The following is a 19,249-nucleotide window of genomic DNA, read 5'->3' on the forward strand; positions in this document are numbered from 1 at the left end:
CGAGGACGAAGCCGGAAGCTCAACAGCGAGGTCTCCCCCACGCCGAGGCGAGCATACGACGGTTGGCTAGAGGATCGAGACAAGACACACAATGCGCGATACTCGAATCCACAATCAACTTCAAGAAGACCTAATCAACCACATGTGGGCGAAATTCGGCAACGAGTAGTGGTTTTTTTAATTTTTAGGATTTTAATTATGTAATTTTTCATTTTTAGGATTTTAATTATGTAATGTTTAATTTTATTTGTCATTTGTAATATTTATTGTGGTTTTTAAATGAATTTTAATATTATGGAAATGTTATTGTTTAATTGAATTTTAAATTAATTGTGCTCGTCCTTGCGGAAGAGCACAATTGTGGGTGTTGTGCTCTTGCCAAAGAGCAGACATGAATAGTATCGCCCGGGCCCACAACCGTGCCGCTGGCAAGAGCACGGTTGTGGATGCTCTAACAATAATCAAGATGCATAATACGAAGGCTTTTGCATTGTTTATATTTCTATTTGAAAGGCTTTTGTATTGTCTTTATCCAGTCAACTCTGCCCAACCCCACATCTATGTCTCATCTTGGTTATCTATTTGTCTTGAACCGGGTGAGAAAAAAAAATCAGAAACCGAATATCAGAAACGAATCAAACAAAAATTTTAAAATTCAGTTCGATTTTTTTCGGATTTTCATTTCGGTTCGATTTTGAAAATGTAAAAATTTTGTTTTTCGGTTCGATTCAGTTTGGGCGTAGAAAAAACACCTAATTGAAAATCTAAGGGGAGTGATCAATTGTTAACTCACTTTCTAGTTGCTAACTACAACTAATTTAAGACCATATGATTTTAGAAATCTAGTGGTCTAAAATTTGCCACGTGTAATTTTCGTTTTTATTAATTAAATCGAAATAGATAAAAAAAACTACCAAATTAAGGTTTTGGATGAAAATGTCAATATAGTGTTTTAAAAATATCAACACACTGCTTTGAGAATCTCAACACATTGCTTTAAGAATCACATTCTACATGTATTATATTGACATATTTTATATAACGTGTTGACATTTGTTGCTGTACGAAAAAATTGAAATTTTTTTTTAAAAAAATCAAATTTTGACATCAGAACATATGCAAGTGGGATCTCGTTAGAATCCTTATGAAATTATTTTTAATTTGATATACGTTGTGCGAAAAAATAATTTAAATCGAGAAAGTTATATGCATTTTAAAGTTATGTGATATTTTTCAAAAGTTACTTACCATTAATTTGTTGTAAATTGACCTTAATACCCTAATTGGTGTGTTTTATTGATGGTATTGACATTTCGAGACTGACGATCTAGGTCCTTGATTTAAATATGTAAGGGTTATTATTTAATTATAGTTAACAATTAAAGATTGAGTTAGTAATATAACACTCCTCTTCTGCCATATATTACATACATTATTAATTTTATATTATATATATAGAGGAGTGATCAATTACTAACTCACTCTCTAGTTATTAACTACAACTAGTTTAAAACCATAAGATTTTAGAAATCTAGTGGTCTAAAATTTGTCACGTGTAATTTTCGTTTTTATTAATTAAATCGAAAAAGATAAAAAAATTTACCAAATTAGGGTTTGGGTTGAAAATGTTAATATATTGTTTTGAAAATATCAATACAATGCTTTGAGAATGTCAACACATTGATTTAAGAATGACTATCTACATGTATTATATTGACATATTTTATATACTATGTTGACATTTGTTATGTACGAAAACATTGAAATTTTTTTAAATTTTTTTCAAATTTTGAAATCGGAACATATGCAAGTGAGATCTCGTTAGAATCCTTATGAAATTATCTTTAATTTGATATATGTTGTGCGAAAAAATAATTTAAATCGAGAAAGTTATATGCGTTTTAGAATTATGTAATATTTTTCAAAAGTTAATCAGGACTAATTTGTTGTAAATTGACCTTAATAAATTTCGTAATTAAAATGTATAAATGGATCAAAATTGGCTTAAATAGCCGTTGACCGTTTATTTTTCAAGGTGCCATACATTTTGGACTAAATGAGGTCCGATTTCAAATATTTGGGTCGAAATAATTCAAAATATAATATTTAGAACTAAAATAAAAAAAAGGCCACGTGTTTAGGACCCTATTTGACCTCCAGTCAAATTTTTATAGCTTTGGAGTTTTTTTGCTTATTTATTAAAGAAAAAAGAAGGAAAATGTTCGGCTGCTAAACGATCCTCTGAAGAAGTGATTACAAATTTACAATGCATTGCCCAATTTTGGCGGCAGTCTATTAATAAGGTGGAGCGGTTCAAATTGAATTCTGTAAGAATTTAAATGCCATGGCTGCTTCTATTTCTGAAATTGGTAACTTGATTAGCTCCCTTTCTGTTTCAATTTCTTGATTCGGCTTCGAGATTCATTTTACAGTTGGTAAACATGGCAGGTTTAGCGATATTCGAAGCTGTTGCTGATGGAGACCTTAAACAACTTAGAGGTGAAGTCTTTTTTGAAATGTCTGATTCTAATAGTACATTTAATTTGGCAGCAATTAGAAAAAAGGTTTATGATGGGTGGGAGTTCCGGAAAATTTGCGATGAATACTGCGATTTCTCGACTGGCCAGACTGTGTTGCATCACGCGGCTGGAAACGGACATTTTAAGATTTGCAAATTCTTGATAGAGGACGTCAAAGTTCATATAGATGCCTCGACTTACAAGAGTTCTTTTTCTTCCCATATTTTGATTAATTCGATATGATTCTAGAATTGTTTGATCTGAGGATTGTATGCTTCAGGGGATACTCCTCTAGTAGAAGCTGTCAAAGGAGGGCATGCATATATGGTTGCAGAGTTAGTTTGTTTGATTACTTTGTTTGGTTGAGTCAGATGAGCAGCCTGGACGACATTCTTAATTGTATTCTATTGTAGATAACATTTTAGAATTTCCCCATATATAATGAAGAAAATCGTGGGGTTGAGACAGAAGCAGAAGATGTTCGTGGATGAGATACAAGGCTCAACATTATCGTTACATATCCAATAACAAAATTCCTAGGGTTTGCTTCATTCATTTATACAACCCAATATATCGATCAACTCTCATCTTATTTCGCTGCTCTTCCTTAATGTAAATGTGACCATCGCAGATTGTCAAAATTGTATCCATCTTGTCCTAGGCAATTGTCTTGTCGGCCTTCATATGGGTAGGCATGCACAAACCAAACCGATCCCCCGGTTCACAAATCGGAACCGGAACCGGCACGGTGGTTTGTCGGTTCTTGCGGGCCGGTTCAAGTTGGAATCGAAACAGGCGATTCAAATAATATTTAAATAATATATATTTATTATTTATAAAAATCAATTTTCACAAATAAATAAATACAAGAATAAATAATAGCCCATATTTATTTGTTGGGCCTATGAATTCTAAGAACCATTCTTGGTTGTTTCTATTTTATAGACACATCCTTGAATATATTGTGTTTCACTTTCAACGTGAGACAAATATGTCGAAGTATTTTCTCTTATAACTCCATGTTCAGAGCATTCATTTATCTTTTTCCAATGTGAGATACAAAACTTTCTTTTGTCTTCTACTTTTCTTTATTTTTTACTAGATTTTATCATTCACTAATTTTATCTTTAGTTTTGTCATGATTCTTTTTCTAAGACAAATTCATAGATAATAATAGCATCAAATAGAATAGTTTAATTAAATTTGAATGTTTCATGTTGCTCATAATTTATATATTTAAAGAATGTGGATGTGTTCAAATAATAATTAGATCTAAATGTGCTCACTTTTAATAATTCTAAGAAACCATTCTTGGTTGTTTCACTTTTAGACATCCTCGAATATTTTGTGTTTCACTTTCAATGTGGGACAAAATATGTTGAAGTATTCTCTTTTATAACTATATGTTTAGATCATTCATTCATCTTTTTCCAATGCGGGATACAAAACTTTCTTTTGTCTTCTACTTTTCTTTATTTTTTATTATATTTTATCATTCACTAATTTTATCTTTATTTTTGTCATGATTCTTTTTCTAAGACAAATTTATAGATAATAATAGCATCAAATATAATAGTTTAATTAAATTTGAATGTTGCATGTTGATCATAATTTGTATATTTATAAAATGTGGACGTGTTCAAATAATTGGATTTAAATGTAAGTATGTTGCTATTTTTTCTCAATATATTGATTTAAATGTGAAAAAACAACAATTAATATAATTTGTATAATAATGATAAAAATAGATCACTAAAGAATGATTTATATAGCGGTATAATATAGTTTATATATTTATATATTAGTAGTAGACTAATAGTATGATTTTCTATAATTGCTATTATTCTAATAGACGTAGTATTATTTAGATAAATAAAATGATTTTTTGTGAATATATTCTTGATTGATAAGAATAAAAAATTATTCAGTAATATGATTTGTATATAGATAAATAATTATTCATATAAAAGCTATCGCTAGATTAAAACAATTTATAATAATTATTCTCTTATTGTGTATAATGGTATTTATCAGTTAACATTACTACATAAACTTATACACAAATGAATCGATAATGATAAAGAATTAAAGAATAATACTTTATATAATAATGTTTGTTGTTAAGTTATAATAATAGAATATAGTCAAGATATAAACAAAGATGATGGAAATCTATCATGTATTTACAAATAATGACTTTTATCCCACATTGAAAGAAAAGGGCAACACATCTAAAAACATGTAGCTATAAAATAGAATCATACAATACACTCTCTTTCAACTCAAAGGTTCAAGTACAACATTAAGTGACTTATAAGTTGTGATTGTAGTTTCATTGAAACAAAGACTAAAACGAAAAAAAAAAAATTGAACTGCCGAACCGGCGGTTTCGGCTGAAAACTGTCGGTTTTGAACCACCCGTTCGGAACCGGCGGTTTTTAAACCGTGTCGGAACCTGCAGTTTTTGAACCGTGTGCATGCCTACATATGGGTCAAAGTTCAGAATCGGCAGTTTTTGAACAGTGTACATGCCTAAATATGGGTTGCTATTTTGAAGCCATTGCTATAGCAATAGCAAAAGGAGTAAGTATTTTAGTCAGCACAGACAATTTTGGTATTTAAGAGAAAATGGAAAAATGTTGCATAAATCCAATTCTGGGTACATTTCTTGCTCACCGAACACACGAAATCAGGAACAAATATGTGAGCCATCCCATTCAATAATATCCCAAGTTTCGTATATGTTCATTTCGCAAAAAAAGTGAACACGTCCTTACAGCGAAGAAGAGATAAAAAAAAAATTGAGAAAATATTCTCATATAGACTTTCATGTCCATCCAAAGTACTATAATTGAAAATTGGAAGGTTTTTTTAGATATGACTAAAGGCCCTTTTTAGTCCTAAACATATGGAGATTTTATAATTTTGATCCAAAACATTATCTTTTGAATTATTCGGTCCCCCACAAATAAAAACGGGTCATATTTAATCCGAATTGGACGGATATGGTTAAATTTGAACGAATATTGATTGAATTTTGACCGTATTAAGTTAATAATTAAGTTAATATTAATTGGTATTCCTGAATTTAACTCCTACTATATAACTTAATCCGGTCAAAATTCATCACCGCTATCACCGCCATCTCCAGAGACCAGATCGCCTGCACAATGTGCTCATCCTGCGACAATCCCTGCCAACCAATCTTCTCTTCTCCACCTCTGGAGCCGGTCCTCTCCCCTCCACCGCCGGAGCCGGTCCCCTCTCCCTGCCACCATCTCCGCCGCTGCCATACGGTGTCAATTGTCCCCCTCCGCCTTCGTCGCCATGTGGCGGAGTCCGTGGAGGCGTCTAATACTATCCGTCGCCTCCACCAACGCACTATTACTATCCGCCACCTTTTGCGGCGACACGTACTATCCACCGCCAAACCCTAGCTCCACCGATTACCCCACTCAGACGCCACTGAATCCAATTATGCCGTATTTCCCCTTCTATTACTACAATCTGCCGCCGTCCAACCCCCACACCGGCGATTACAATTCCGCTCAATTGAAAACTCACTCCAAATTTTCACCTCTTCTCATCGCAGTTTCACTCTTATTATTCCTTTAATTTCATAATAGCAACAGCGAAATCAAGTATACTATAAACAATGACTAGCTCCTTAATTCAATTCTCTCGGATTTACCATTTCCTTTTCCTCCTTTTGCAATTTGCGACGATTTTCAGGTCAATGCGGATGAAGATCGGAGATGCGGTGGAGATAATTCATCGTCATATAATGAAGTTGCAGATTAATTATTCAGTGTAGTTTTTAACTTTATATTAACTTAATTATTAACTTAATCCGGCCAAAAATCAATTGATATTCGTTGACCGTTAAATTTAATCATTTCTGCCCAATTCGGACTAAATGTGGCCCGTTTTTTATTTGTGAGGGATCGAATAATTCAAAAGATAATGTTTTGAACCAAAATCATAAAATCTCTATATGTTTAAGACCAAAAAGGGTCTTTAGTCTTTAGATATAATCCAATTATACAATATTAATAATCAATAGTCATACGTGCACCGCCTTTTAAGTTTAAACTAAGGAAATTGGTCAAATAATCACAAACATTCATAAAAATATGGGTATTTCCCATAATGTGGTCTAAAAAATTACTAATTGTACGGATTTCTCGCACTAAAGTTTCAAAAGTGGAATGCCAAAAAACTTATTGATATTAGTCGGAGCTACATTCTATCTTGTGGGAAGATGAAACTAATAATGATATGGATATTCTAGAATTAATGTCGGCATTCCACACAGGCAAAATTTTTGTCTGACAACTTTAGTGGGAGAAATCCGCATAATTCGAAAAATTGGTTTTTACAACTACTTTATAGGCAAAGCAATCAAACAAAGCAAATCTGTCACCAAAAACCACAACTAAGTAACAAAATTATGCATGCAGGGAAGGGTTTTGTTATTAACTTGGGAAATATAAAAAGTACTACTAAAGAAAGGTAGAAAACACAAAATCGGAGCCCTAAGTTTCAAATCATGGCTCCGACGTAAGAGAACAAGACAACTTTTTCCACAACCTTTAAAAGTGGTTTTAAAAATCACCAACTTTTCGAATTATGCAGATTTCCCACACTAAAGTTTACAGCATAAATTTTGCATACGTGGAATGTTAAAAAACTTATGTGTAATGGTCAGAGCTACATTCTATCGTGTGGGAAAGATGAAATTGATGATAATATGGATGCTCTAGAATCAGTGTTGGCATTCCACTTAAGCAAAATCCAAAACTTTAGTGTGGGAAATCCGCATAGTTCGGAAAGTTGGTGATTTTCACGGTCACTTTTAAAGGTTGTGGAAAATTTCATATTTTTATGAAAGTTTATAATTTTTTTTGACTGATTTCACGACTACTAGATCATTAAAAAAGAGAAAGGAAGATTAAACTAGATTACAGATTTTGCAAGCAACAAAACAACCATCCATCAATCAATAGTACACTGAGGAAAATAAATGACCTGAAAATGTTGAGTCAGCTTCAGCGGCAAGCAGTTAATTCAATTAGTAAGATGAAGATGTGCATCCTACCCTGAAAAATGTTGAGACAGCAATAGCTTCGGTTCGTCTTTAATTCAATCACTGCAGTCAATCTTCCGGGTTTCTTGAACTTGGCCTTTGTCGACAGCACGTCCACGGAGCTTGTAATCTTCGCCGTGCAAGTCTCGATTTCGATCAGCAATGACACCACCGTCACCACCAGGACTACGTCCAGGAACTCAGTGTCGTGCCAAAGCCCAGTCTTCCGCAAGGCCTTGAGCGTCTCGGCTGCGACATTCTCGTCCACTTTTTAATAATTATGATGCGTTAATGGAATGTGAAATCCATTTACTTAAAAGTAGAAAAAGTGAAATGAGACGTTCATTAGAGACTATCCAAATAAAAAAATATAAAATATTTAATAAGAATGGATAAAATGCAACTAATACCAGGGTGATCCATTTTCTATTAACTTTTTTTCCAATAGCTTTTCTTAATAATTTTTAAAATATGTGTAAGGGGTTGATGGGGGAACACTTTAATTTAGCACTAGCCGTTAAAGTGGAGACAGAGATTGTTTTCAGAGAAATTGAACGCCATGGATTCTTCTTCTGAAATTGGTAAGCTAATTCGAAAACCCTCGTCGTGTTTACTTCTTGATTCACTCATGGCTTCAATACCTCATTTTACAGTTGGTGCATCGATTATCGAAGCTGGTGCTAGTGGAGACCTTTACCAGCTTAAGGGTGAAGTCCTTTTTCTCGATTTATGTATTCTTGATGTTTTGAATGTCTGATTCTAATACTATTAATTTCGCAGCAATTAGAAACAAGTTTGCTGATGAGTGGGAGTTCCGCAAGATATGCGATCAATATAGCGATTTCTCTACTGGCTGGAATGTCTTGCATCACGCGGTTGGAATCGGACATTTTGATGTTTGCAAATTCTTGATAAAGACCGTCGGAGTTCATATTGATGCAGTCACTTACAAGAGTTCTATCTTCTCTCTCTCTCTCTTATTAATTTTGATGTAATTCTTGAATTGAAAAAAAGGGATTGTATACTAACACCATTAACTGATTCAGGGGATACTCCTCTGGCAGCAGCTGCCAAAAGGGGACATGTCAAAATTGTGGAGTTTCTCGTCAAACATGGTGCTGAAATTAGTATTCCAAATATTGAGGGATTCACTGCGTTGCACTATGCAGCTCAAAATGGTCAGTGGCTTTGTAGATGTAACGCTGTGTAAGACTTTGCTTATAGTCTTATATACTGTAAATGGTTGGTTTTGTTTCAGGTAATATGGAGCTTGTGGATTTTTTGGTGAAGGAAGGTGCTTTAATAGAAGCAGACTCTGCAGATGGATCACCTTTACAAATTGCTGTTTCTCATGGAAATGTGGAGACTGTCAAGGCTCTCTTGTCTCATGGTGCAAAAGTGGGCAGAACGCACAACCTTCTGTTTGCCGATGATAGTCTTGTTTGCATCATTGTTTGTTTTGTCATGGATTTACTCCTCGTGTTAGGAGTTAGGACAGCAATTTTTGTTTCTTGTACTACCCTTAACTGATTTCAATTGGAGTATAAGTTAACTTTGTCAAATCATTAAACTTTTGAATATGGTTAATAGTTTGATTTGTTTAACATACTGATATGATCTTTTGAGTTGTTGTATTAACTTATGAGTATATTTCTTGTATTAACTTATGATGTAATCTTGTGAGATCAATCCATTTGCTGCTTTCCATTTTGCAGCCTAATTTTTGCTGTGCAGTTGTGGACACCCCTCTTATATGTGCAGTCAAGTCTGGCTCATTCGAATGCATGAGATTGCTGCTTGAGGTATGTTTGGTGAAGTTCTTTCATTTTAGTCTTGTTATTCAAATAGAAATATCTCATGCTTCTTTAGCTCTGTTGTTGTTGGTATCTGATGCCTTATTCAGTACTCCATTTTAATTGCCTTTTCATGATCAAGGGTTAAGTACTTTCTCTTTGCAGGCTAATGCGAACCCAAATGATTATTATGCTGGATTAAGTACTCTGGCATCTGCTGTAGAAGAATGCAACACAGAATTTCTTAAGTATTTGCTTAAAGCTAAAGCAGATCCAAATTCATCTAACAAAGTTAACTTCTATGGTTCCCTTCGTTTATTATGCTATTATTCATCTTCCATCCTTCTTTGGATCTTGTTGTTTCATCCTGAACAAGACACTTATTATGACTGACTTTCAGGATATCTTTAAACCGATTGAGGTTGCTGCTATGGTGCAAAATCGTGCAGCTGTGGAGATTTTGTTTCCAGTGACTGAACGGCTTGCACATTATCCAAATTGAACCGTCGATGGCTTAATGGAGGGCGTTCATATTGAAGGATTTAAAGCAATGGTCTGAAGCAACTAAGCCACACTTTGTTCTTCAATTGAATTTACAACTTTCCTCTCTCTCATCACATTATCTTGCAGGTGGATAAGAGAATCACTCGCCGCTTGAATGCACTAGATCTTGGAGGGTTGCGTGACGCGGGCAATAAGGATTATTACCGTGCAATCTATCAGTATAGAATGGTAAACTTTTCTTCTTCCTAGTGAGTTGATCAGCTCGTCCTTGGCCTTGTGCAGTAAGTAATATAAGTGATGGCGTAGGCTTCTTGCATTGATCCATGTAATGCCACATGGGTATCAAACCGAAGCCTGTGGGAAGCACGAGTGGGTAGATGCATGCATTCTCTGATAGATGTTCAGAAATGCATTAGACTCAAGCCAGACCTCCCCGTCCTCATCCCTCACCACGGAGGAGATAATGCTGCTGCAGGGAATGAGATATTCAAGGTGATCATCAAACGACATATCTGCATCTGTGGTATAATTTCATCATCTAATGTTTAATTATTGCGTTTTGTGAAGAAATTCCTCTACGCGTGCCTTGCGTTCTCATTGGATCCTTACAACGAGGCAATGTGTGATGCATTTAGGTAAATTCTAGTAATATTTTTCATTTTTTTGTTTACCAAAATATACAATTTGTGTAACTAATAGTGTTTTGTTTTTTGGTTGTAGACTTAGTTTGTTTGATTTCTTTGCTTGGTTGATTCAGATGAGTAGCCGATATGAGATTTTGAGATTTAGGTGATGATTTGCATTGTAGAACTTCCTCATATACATTGATTCACTCCTTTGAGCAAGTCAATTGGAAGAAAAAAAATGTTGTCACGTTCATGAAAATTGGATGATATAAAATGTTGTCACGTTCATGAAAACTGAATGAGTTCCCTTTGAGTTAATTATTTTTTGCAGGTATATCTCCAAAAATCTTGCAATATTATTATACATATAGACATGAATCCTATTTCTGCACACACAATCACTTAATAATTGTTCTTTTCTTATATTTATTTCAAAATGACCATTTACCTAATATATATAGTATAAAATGTTGTGTATTAAATAAAATATTATCCGTTTGGGTTGCACGTCAAGGGGGATAACACTCCTCAAATGGTGTCAATTCTATTGACCAAACTCTTCTCCTAATCAACTTAGCCATAACTTTAGATTTAGTCCTGAATCTATCTAATTTCTCACTTCATCACTTTGACAATCTCAAAAATACACAAACTTATTTAATAAAATTTCCAGGCTCAAGTTGTTTCCAAATTTGAGTAAATTAATATGCATACATGACAATTTCCCCCTAATATCTGGAAATCAGTTGAATAATATTGATTTGTTAGTACAGAATTTGGATTGCAAATGAATTTAAGCTGCGTCACTTGGTGCTTTTTTTCTTGGAAGGGATCCTTCAATTACTTTTGAATGATTAAAAACATAAATATATTTCTGAATTCAAATTTAAAAGCGTTTCTTTGGTCATACTCTCAGTTATGTTTGAGACTAAAGCTCAATCATCTCTGATTAAATATACTTTCATTTTCCATATTTTTAAGTAGTCAATTCAAAGCAACAAATTGTTGAAAGTCATATTCCAAATGGTGATAATACCGACCTTTTCTCGAAAACTATATGTCATTTTATCTAGATAATTGAATTGCATAAATTTACAATACAGAGTCTTTTACTTAGTCTAATTGATGGTTAGCTAGCCAACCATTTGAAGTGTCACACAGTGCTTATTTCCAAATAATCGGTCAAGGGGAAATTTTCCATGATAAGGTCTCAACGTTGATCGTATGACTCATATGTGAAACTTTTATTTCATTTGTCAAATTCAAAATATTGAAAATAAATAATATTCTGGTCTCTTATATATTAAGCTTTAAAAGAAAGGTTATAACATGTTTAGTAATTCCTATGAAATATTGGACTAACCATATTGTATTCAATAAAACACTTTCTACAAAGCTCTAAACTATATTTGTATACTCCAACATATGAAATAAATTAAATAGTACTACTATATGTATTTGTGATAATGATATGGAGTAGTATATTAAATTTGATAATCAGGAAATTTTATGGTTATACAAAAATATGCCATAATGATACGAAAAAATCACATCTAAGTCTCAAGTAGATAAACGAAATTTCTTATCGCGGGAATGATGTTGTAATTAGTATTCATAGTTCATATATATCTATAATAAGTTATTAACGAGTACGAGTTGGCACAAATAGTAAGGTCAGTTTTTCAATCATTTAAGATTTCTATTTTTGGTGATTAAATATTTAATAAATTAAGTTATCCTAATATACCATAAAAATAAGCATAACATTCCTATGATATACTTTCACCTCCAATGCATAAATAACATAATTACATATATTCCAATCATTAATTAGTTAACCACGCTACAAGTCAGTAATCTGGACATATTGCACGTAGTGTGTCCAACCTATCACAATTACATTATTCCTTCAAGCATCCGTTAAAAATGATATGTAGAAGTTTAGCATGACCCCACACAAGAATGAAACACATGAATCGAGAAATGTCTAACAAATTACAATTGGAGAAAGAGAGAAAAGGAGAGAAGTGTTTTTTCCATCTCTACAATTATGATTGATTGGACACATCATGTAACAATATGTTCAGATTTCGACCTTCAATTCATTATCAAGGAGGAATTTTAATATTTATATAAGTAGATGAAATGTATTCCAACTATTTGAAAATTAAAATATTTATTACATATTTATATATATATGGTTGACTTGAGTCGATTTGAAGATGCACCGGAATATTGTTGGGGCGCCGGCGAGAAGGGGTTAGAAATATGAACGAATGCGCATAAGAAATGGGTTTGGCCATTTTCTTGTTTCCTAAAATAATTAAATGTTAGTGTCAAATAGCCGGACTTTATCAACTACTTCCAAATGCTTCATTTGACCTCTTCTATTATTCATTATATACGTTACTAATTCTATCACACTATTTTGTTTTATTTTTCGTTTCATCATCTTTTTTCAAGTGGAGGTTGGAATTGGAATATGGTAATAAATTAATAATAATGAGTTTACTGTACAAGAGGAAAAGAACCTAATTAATGACGTCGAAAGGATATATATATATATATATATATATATGAACATGGTTGTTTTTTTCTCTATTTTCCGATCAAAATTATGGTATGAATTGGTCAAAAGAATTAAATCTGCTTTTGAAAAATAAAAGAACACATTTTGTGAAATATAATTGCGAATATATTAAATATGAATCATTAATAAGCGTTTCCCATTTTGCTAGTATTGGTTTTATATTTTTTCAGTTTATATTCAAATATTCACTTTTCTCAGTATAACAGATACCATTACATTCATTTCTTGAAATATCAGTATATGGAATATCCTCAATATATTATTACTAAAAAAATATCATTGACTCTATTTGAACTTAGAAGCCAATTTATTATACTACTTATGAAATTGCGCTTGAACTTTGAAGTATGCTTCGAAACTGATATCAAGATTTTGATTTGAACAAATATTTCTTCGAAAATTTCTTTACTTTCCATACATGTATTTAGTATATAGATATTTGGAATAAATTGCTCTCGTATTCCCATAATTGATGTGTTGACATAATTTTAGGTTAATTAAGGTTACTCGAATATTACAAAAATAAATTAAACTAGCATTTGACACACATTATTATAAAGTAAGTGGATTCGAACTTGTTTTAATTGACCCTAATCCCATTGTTTTTTAGTAATTACTTCTACTGTCTCATAAATGAGAAATTATCAATAGAAATCACTCAATTCACAAAATATATTTTTATATATTGATCTAGAGAGAGGGAGTTATTTATTTTCTTTTTATGTTAGCTTAAATATTTATTTATAAATATGTGTTCTCTACTCTCCCTCCAACATAACTGTCACTCCGTCGTCTCCGCCGCTCTCTCTACATTTCAATTCCTCTTTCTTCTTCTCATCCCTCCTTCACTATTAACCTTCTCCAATGGAAAATCCCCTACCGGTGGCCCTCGATTTGCCTCGGATGGCACGGGATATCGCCGACTCCGATTTCCCCAATCACTACATCCAAACCGATTTCGATTCAAAAGTTGCACCCAAAACCGACGCAATCAATGCGAATTCACCTAACCCTTCCGACGATCGATCGGATTGTCACCTGAAAGGAACGATCATCTCGCCGCACTCGCTGCTTCCGAAGCCGGAGGCGCCGCCGGGGCTGCTGGAGAGGTCGCTCTCCTTGCCGGAGACGTTCGATTCCTCGGCCTCCGCCATCGGGAAATTCTTCCGGGAGAAGAGCAACAGCGTGTCGGAGGCGCTGAAGCGCATATCGTCGCTCACGAAGGACGAAGACGATGAAGAAAGTCTCCTGGTGAAGGAGTTCAATCTGGTCGGAGTTAAGGTGGTGAAGACGTTGAAGCAGGGGACGAAGGAGCTGAAGGGGAGAATTAGCTTCTTCTCGCGGTCGAACTGCCGCGATTGCACCGCCGTGCGATTGTTCCTGCGGGAGAGGAATCTGGCTTACGTGGAGATCAACATCGACGTGTACCCTGGGAGAGGGAAGGAGTTAAGAGAGAGGACCGGCGGCGCCTCCGTGCCGCAGTTGTTCTTCAATGAGAAATTGATCGGAGGACTGGTGGCGCTGAACTCGCTGCGGAACAGCGGGATGCTGGAGGGGAAAATGGAGGAGATTTTGGGGACGAAGTGCCCCGAGGACGCCCCGGCGCCGCCGGTGTACGGATTCGATGAGGAAGGAGAGGTTGTGGTGATGGATGAGATGGCGGAGATTGTGAGGGTTGTGCGGCAGAGAGTTCCGATCCAGGACCGCATAACGAAGATGAAATTCGTGAAGAATTGCTTCTCCGGCGCGGAGCTCGTGGAGGAGCTCATCCACCAATTGGATTGCGGCCGGAAAAAGGTGCACACTGCTCATCTTTAATTTATTTATTTGTTAATTTATTTATTTTACCGTCCAAGCGTTGGATTCAACGTTAGAGCATCTCCAGTGGGCGGACATCCCACTCGGACATCCACTAGGACATCCCAAAAACACCTCCTGCCACGTCACTAGGACATCCCACCCCACTGCCACATCACTAGGACATCCCATGCATATCCGCCCTTCCCATCGCCCTTCCCACTAGGACATCCCGCAATAAAAAAAATCATAAATTCACAAATAAAACAATTTACGTTTACGGAAATAAAATTTGACCGAGAATACGAACGGGAAAAATTAACAACTTTATCGGAAAAAACATACATGATTCGAAAAAAAAAATTACACACTAATAAAAAAAAATTCATACATTATCACGTCAACCCCTCCGAGTCCAAACCTCTTCGATAATATCCTGCACGAGCCGTATATATAGAGTTTCAAAAAAAAAAAAAAAAAACGGGACGTCCGACCGGACGTCCGAGTTGAAGCCACAGTGGCGGACGTCCGCCCGCCCGTCGCCGGGATGTCCGAGGACACCCGACGTCCTCACGGGACGTCCGTATCCGACCTCCGACCTCCCAACGGCGGACGTCCCGTCGCCCTTCCCGGTGTCCGACCGGACGTCCTACCGGAGGGGCGCCATAGGAGATGCTCTTACATCGAATGCCAGGGATTTCAGTTCTGATTTCTAATTAAATATACTAAAGTTTTAACGGAAATGTGAGGATGCCTTTATTTTTTCTCATAATATTTTTTGTGCTTTTTTTAATTAATGTGCATGTTTTTAGCAACCTTTTTCGATGCATCAAAACTTGTTCAAATAAATGGCTCATGTGGTTTGTTTTCTATGATTCTAAAATAAACTTGTGTTGTTGGTACAATATGGACACCTTTTTTGATTATAAAGATTCCCCTTTTTGAGCTTATTTTTTATACCCCTTATTACTACTAAAAAAATAAATTTTAATGCGCAGTTCACGGAAAAATTTAAGACTGGAGAGTTTAATGAAATCAAGATAAGATGTTGATAAATGATTATGTATAAGATTAATAATATATTGTTTTTGGTGATCTTCTGTTAATGCATAGTTGAATATCAAGACCGTTGAATGTAGTTCACCGGTTTAGGCTTTTTTTCATTAAAATATTTGAATAGTTGAAAGCAACAAATATAAGAGGAATGTGGGTGATCTCGTGTTTTAGTTGTGAAAAATAATCGAGAGATGTGAAAGCGCTAATAATCAAGGCCACAAGGAGATTAATGATTGCTCTCTATGGCTAAATTAACCAATCAAGCAATGATGAAAGTTGGGTGCTCAAGAATTGAGTGTGTTACTTATTCTCTCTTTTTTATCCTTAGAGAAAATAAAATAAATATATATTTATAGTAAAAAGTAATGTTACACTTACACACGGTTGTTTTTGTTTTATTTATGGCTAGGAGTTTTGTTTATGATAATATTTTTAGTCCATAACTTTTATACTTTAAAAAGACTCATTTTTCTTGACCGATGGCATAAAAGATTTGATATCTATTCAAATTGGTTCGAAGCTTTCTTTCTCTAGGATGCAAGATACGATTTTTATACTTAAAAAATAAAAAATACATTTTAGTTAGGATAAGCTTTCCTGAGCCGCGTGCGAAATGGTTTAATTTGATTTCCGACTTTAGAAAATTCGTTGATTAATATGTTGATATCGTCAAGAAAACGGATATGATAATTAATTCTAAATTGGTGATTAGTGTTTTGGATGTCAAATTTCCATGTAATTGAATTACGTCACTCGGCTGTGGATGTGGCGGTCAATTCCATAATCGCGTCTTTGTAAATGCCGTTGATTTTGGCAAGATATTTTTATCCAAGTTCTTTTTTACTTTTAATAATAGTAGTTATTTTAGCACTATTAATTCTTGCGTTTATATTTCAAACGTCCCTATCCAATTTACAGTGATTGGTTTAGAGTCTACTTGACTTTGTAGTGCCTGCATGCTTTTTTACATCATTTTCCATATATTTTTGCTAGAAATTTCCACATTAAAACTTCCATAATTTTCTTATGAGTCTCTGGACTTTTTATGATCATGACCTGAAACAGAATATTCTTTTCATTGCATTATTTCCATTCATTTAAAATTAGTGTTGCAAGTTATGACACTTGAAGAAGATACATAAATTTCTGCTTAACTTAAATATGGAAACTTATTCACATAGACATGTTAAGGTGTTTAACTAATCACATATTTTGGTGCAAGAAGGGTTATTCTTGGTGGTGATTTCCAACTGAAATATTTTTTTAGTAATACCAATTACTTCCTCAGGCCGTTGAGATAGGGAAACAGCTTGCAAGAAGGCATTTTATTCATCATGTCTTCGGGTAAGAGCGTTTTTCACGAACTCGGGAAAAGATACTGCTTATTTAGAGCGCAAAACGTAAAATTGATATGTTGATGCAGTGATAATGAATTCGAGGATGGAAATCACTTCTATCGATTCCTAGAGCACGAGCCCTTCATACCAAAATGTTACAACTTCAGAGGAGTGGTGAATGATTCCGAGCCCAAGGATGCGGCTGCAGTGAGTCGAAGGCTCACCTGTATAATGTCGGCCATACTCGAGTCCTACGCCTCTGATGACCGACTCTATCTTGATTACCTTGGAATCAGCAACAGCGAAGAGTTCCGGAGGTGATGTGGATCTGAACCTTGAGATTGTTGATTCAGTACATGTGTGGAGGAAATACTTGGTAAACAAAATTTGAATTTTTATTCTCAAATGCAGATATATAAATGTGGTGGAGGAGCTACAGAGAGTAGACCTCCTCACTCTTTCACAAGATGAGAAGCTGGCTTTCTTTTTGAATCTGCACAATAGTATGGCCATCCATGCTGTTATCAGAATCGGTCACCCCGGAGGAATGATTGATAGGAGGCCCTTCTTTTCTGATTTCATGTATGTAATTGGGGGCCACCCGTACTCTTTGAATTCTATTAGAAATGGCATTCTCAGAGGCAACCGGAGACCACCATTCTCGTTAATAAAGCCCTTCAGCAAAGGCGACAAACGCCTTGAGGTAAAGAAACTTGTGTTTCTGCCCAGCTTATTGTGCTCAGCTGTAAAATGCTTTTTCACTAAATATCCCAGCATGACATCTTTTCTGCAGTTGAGTTTTGACAAAGTGAATCAATTGATCCATTTTGGGATGTGGAATGCCACAAGAGGAAGCCCATCAATCAGATTCTTCAAATGCCAGGGTATCGAATCTGAACTGAAGAACGCTGCAAGGGAATATTTCCAGAGGGAGGACGGCATGCAGGTGGACCTAGCCAAGAGGACGGTCTACCTCCCACGTATTTTCAAGTGGTGAGTGATATCCCTAAAGCAAAACCATACCATCTCCATGAAATAGACAACGTCCTCAACTTTTGAATGTTCCAGGTACAGTGCTGATTTTGGTGAAGAAAAAGATATCCCGAATTGGATCATCAACTACTTGGATGCGAGTAAGGCAGGCCTTTTGACACACCTCATTAGTGATGGGGGGTCTGTCAATATAGCCTACCAGGATTATGACTGGTCTCTGAACCTCTGATCAAGCCATGATGAGCAGCGACAAGATTTTGATCGATGATATATATATATATATATATATATATATATATATATATGTATTATGTGTGATTGACTGCATTGCATGATGGATGTGGGAGTGGTGTACATGGTTTAGAGTTTTGGTGTGTTGGGTTTGATACAAAAATGAAAGAGTCCTAATGAGTTTATTATAGATGCTAGCTTCACCGTTCCGAGGTTTCATGAAAATCTGCCATGAACCAGGATTTTGGTTACATATTGTGTTTTATAGAGAATATTTATTCACCTTGAACAAGTTCAACTTCTTCAATAGATGGATGATTGCATTTCTGCTAAGATTATAAGTTATATCATTAGTTCTTTTCCCCCTAATCATGGTGCATTTACACAGAACCAACCACCATGGGGATGGATACATATATAGTTCAGCATATTCAAAATGAGGACCCCTGCCAAGCAGTCACTCCTCCAAAGTGACTGAAACTCCTCAAATGTTGAATCGGCGTCAAAATCTAAAGACCTTGAAGCACCGGAATAGCTTCGGTCAGGCGAAATGGCCGGATTCACCTTCCTTAAGCTCTGAATAGCAGAATGACAAAAGCAGCTGATAAATTTAATTTAATTCTTTATTTGTTTAATGGGTTATTTTTAATTCATTTAAACTAATGTATTTAATTATTTATTTGTTTAATGTTATTGGATTTGCCGATAGTTAAATTA

General features: G+C 34.9%; 3 protein-coding genes across 4 annotated transcripts; all 3 read left to right on the forward strand.

Annotated features, from left to right (window-relative positions):
- Positions 1–2,256: 2,256 nt before the first annotated feature.
- LOC121771410 lies at positions 2,257–2,944 on the forward strand. Its single transcript, XM_042168189.1, has 2 exons — positions 2,257–2,369; positions 2,449–2,944. Exons 1-2 carry the CDS (start codon positions 2,345–2,347, stop codon positions 2,760–2,762), a joined length of 339 nt encoding a protein of 112 aa, XP_042024123.1. The 5' UTR covers positions 2,257–2,344; the 3' UTR covers positions 2,763–2,944.
- A 5,136-nt stretch (positions 2,945–8,080) lies between these two features.
- On the forward strand, positions 8,081–10,804 carry LOC121770852 (ankyrin-1-like). Of its 2 annotated transcripts, XM_042167631.1 has the most exons (12): positions 8,081–8,186; positions 8,259–8,312; positions 8,386–8,559; positions 8,652–8,783; positions 8,864–9,003; positions 9,321–9,407; positions 9,564–9,689; positions 9,799–9,951; positions 10,029–10,130; positions 10,209–10,394; positions 10,470–10,537; positions 10,623–10,804. In XM_042167631.1, exons 1-8 carry the CDS (start codon positions 8,165–8,167, stop codon positions 9,898–9,900), a joined length of 837 nt encoding a protein of 278 aa, XP_042023565.1. In that variant the 5' UTR covers positions 8,081–8,164; the 3' UTR covers positions 9,901–9,951; positions 10,029–10,130; positions 10,209–10,394; positions 10,470–10,537; positions 10,623–10,804. The 2 variants fall into 2 exon arrangements, with proteins under 2 accessions (XP_042023565.1, XP_042023564.1); XM_042167630.1 differs by having other exon boundaries at positions 10,470–10,804.
- Positions 10,805–13,880: 3,076 nt separating this feature from the next.
- LOC121771449 lies at positions 13,881–18,865 on the forward strand. Its single transcript, XM_042168237.1, has 6 exons — positions 13,881–14,915; positions 17,260–17,315; positions 17,395–17,625; positions 17,720–18,011; positions 18,102–18,301; positions 18,377–18,865. The coding sequence occupies exons 1-6, from the start codon at positions 13,983–13,985 to the stop codon at positions 18,528–18,530; spliced, it is 1,866 nt and encodes a 621-aa protein (XP_042024171.1). The 5' UTR covers positions 13,881–13,982; the 3' UTR covers positions 18,531–18,865.
- Positions 18,866–19,249: the final 384 nt, after the last annotated feature.

This window comes from Salvia splendens, chromosome 16 (genome assembly GCF_004379255.2).
Source record: "Salvia splendens isolate huo1 chromosome 16, SspV2, whole genome shotgun sequence".
Lineage (NCBI taxonomy): Eukaryota > Viridiplantae > Streptophyta > Magnoliopsida > Lamiales > Lamiaceae > Salvia > Salvia splendens.

Excerpts from the sequence above, each read along its gene's own strand:
- LOC121770852 (XM_042167630.1), top strand. The coding sequence starts at position 8,165 with ATGGATTCTTCTTCTGAAATTG. Across the intron at positions 8,560-8,651 it reads TGATGCAGTCACTTACAAGA|GGGATACTCCTCTGGCAGCA; the intron begins GTTCTATCTTCT and ends TAACTGATTCAG. Across the intron at positions 9,690-9,798 it reads ATCCAAATTCATCTAACAAA|GATATCTTTAAACCGATTGA; the intron begins GTTAACTTCTAT and ends ACTGACTTTCAG.
- LOC121771410 (XM_042168189.1), top strand. The coding sequence starts at position 2,345 with ATGGCTGCTTCTATTTCTGAAATTG. Across the intron at positions 2,370-2,448 it reads TGCTTCTATTTCTGAAATTG|GTTTAGCGATATTCGAAGCT; the intron begins GTAACTTGATTA and ends TAAACATGGCAG.
- LOC121771449 (XM_042168237.1), top strand. The coding sequence starts at position 13,983 with ATGGAAAATCCCCTACCGGTGGCCCTCGATTTGCCTCGGATGGCACGG. Across the intron at positions 17,316-17,394 it reads TTTATTCATCATGTCTTCGG|TGATAATGAATTCGAGGATG; the intron begins GTAAGAGCGTTT and ends ATGTTGATGCAG. Across the intron at positions 18,302-18,376 it reads CTCCCACGTATTTTCAAGTG|GTACAGTGCTGATTTTGGTG; the intron begins GTGAGTGATATC and ends TGAATGTTCCAG.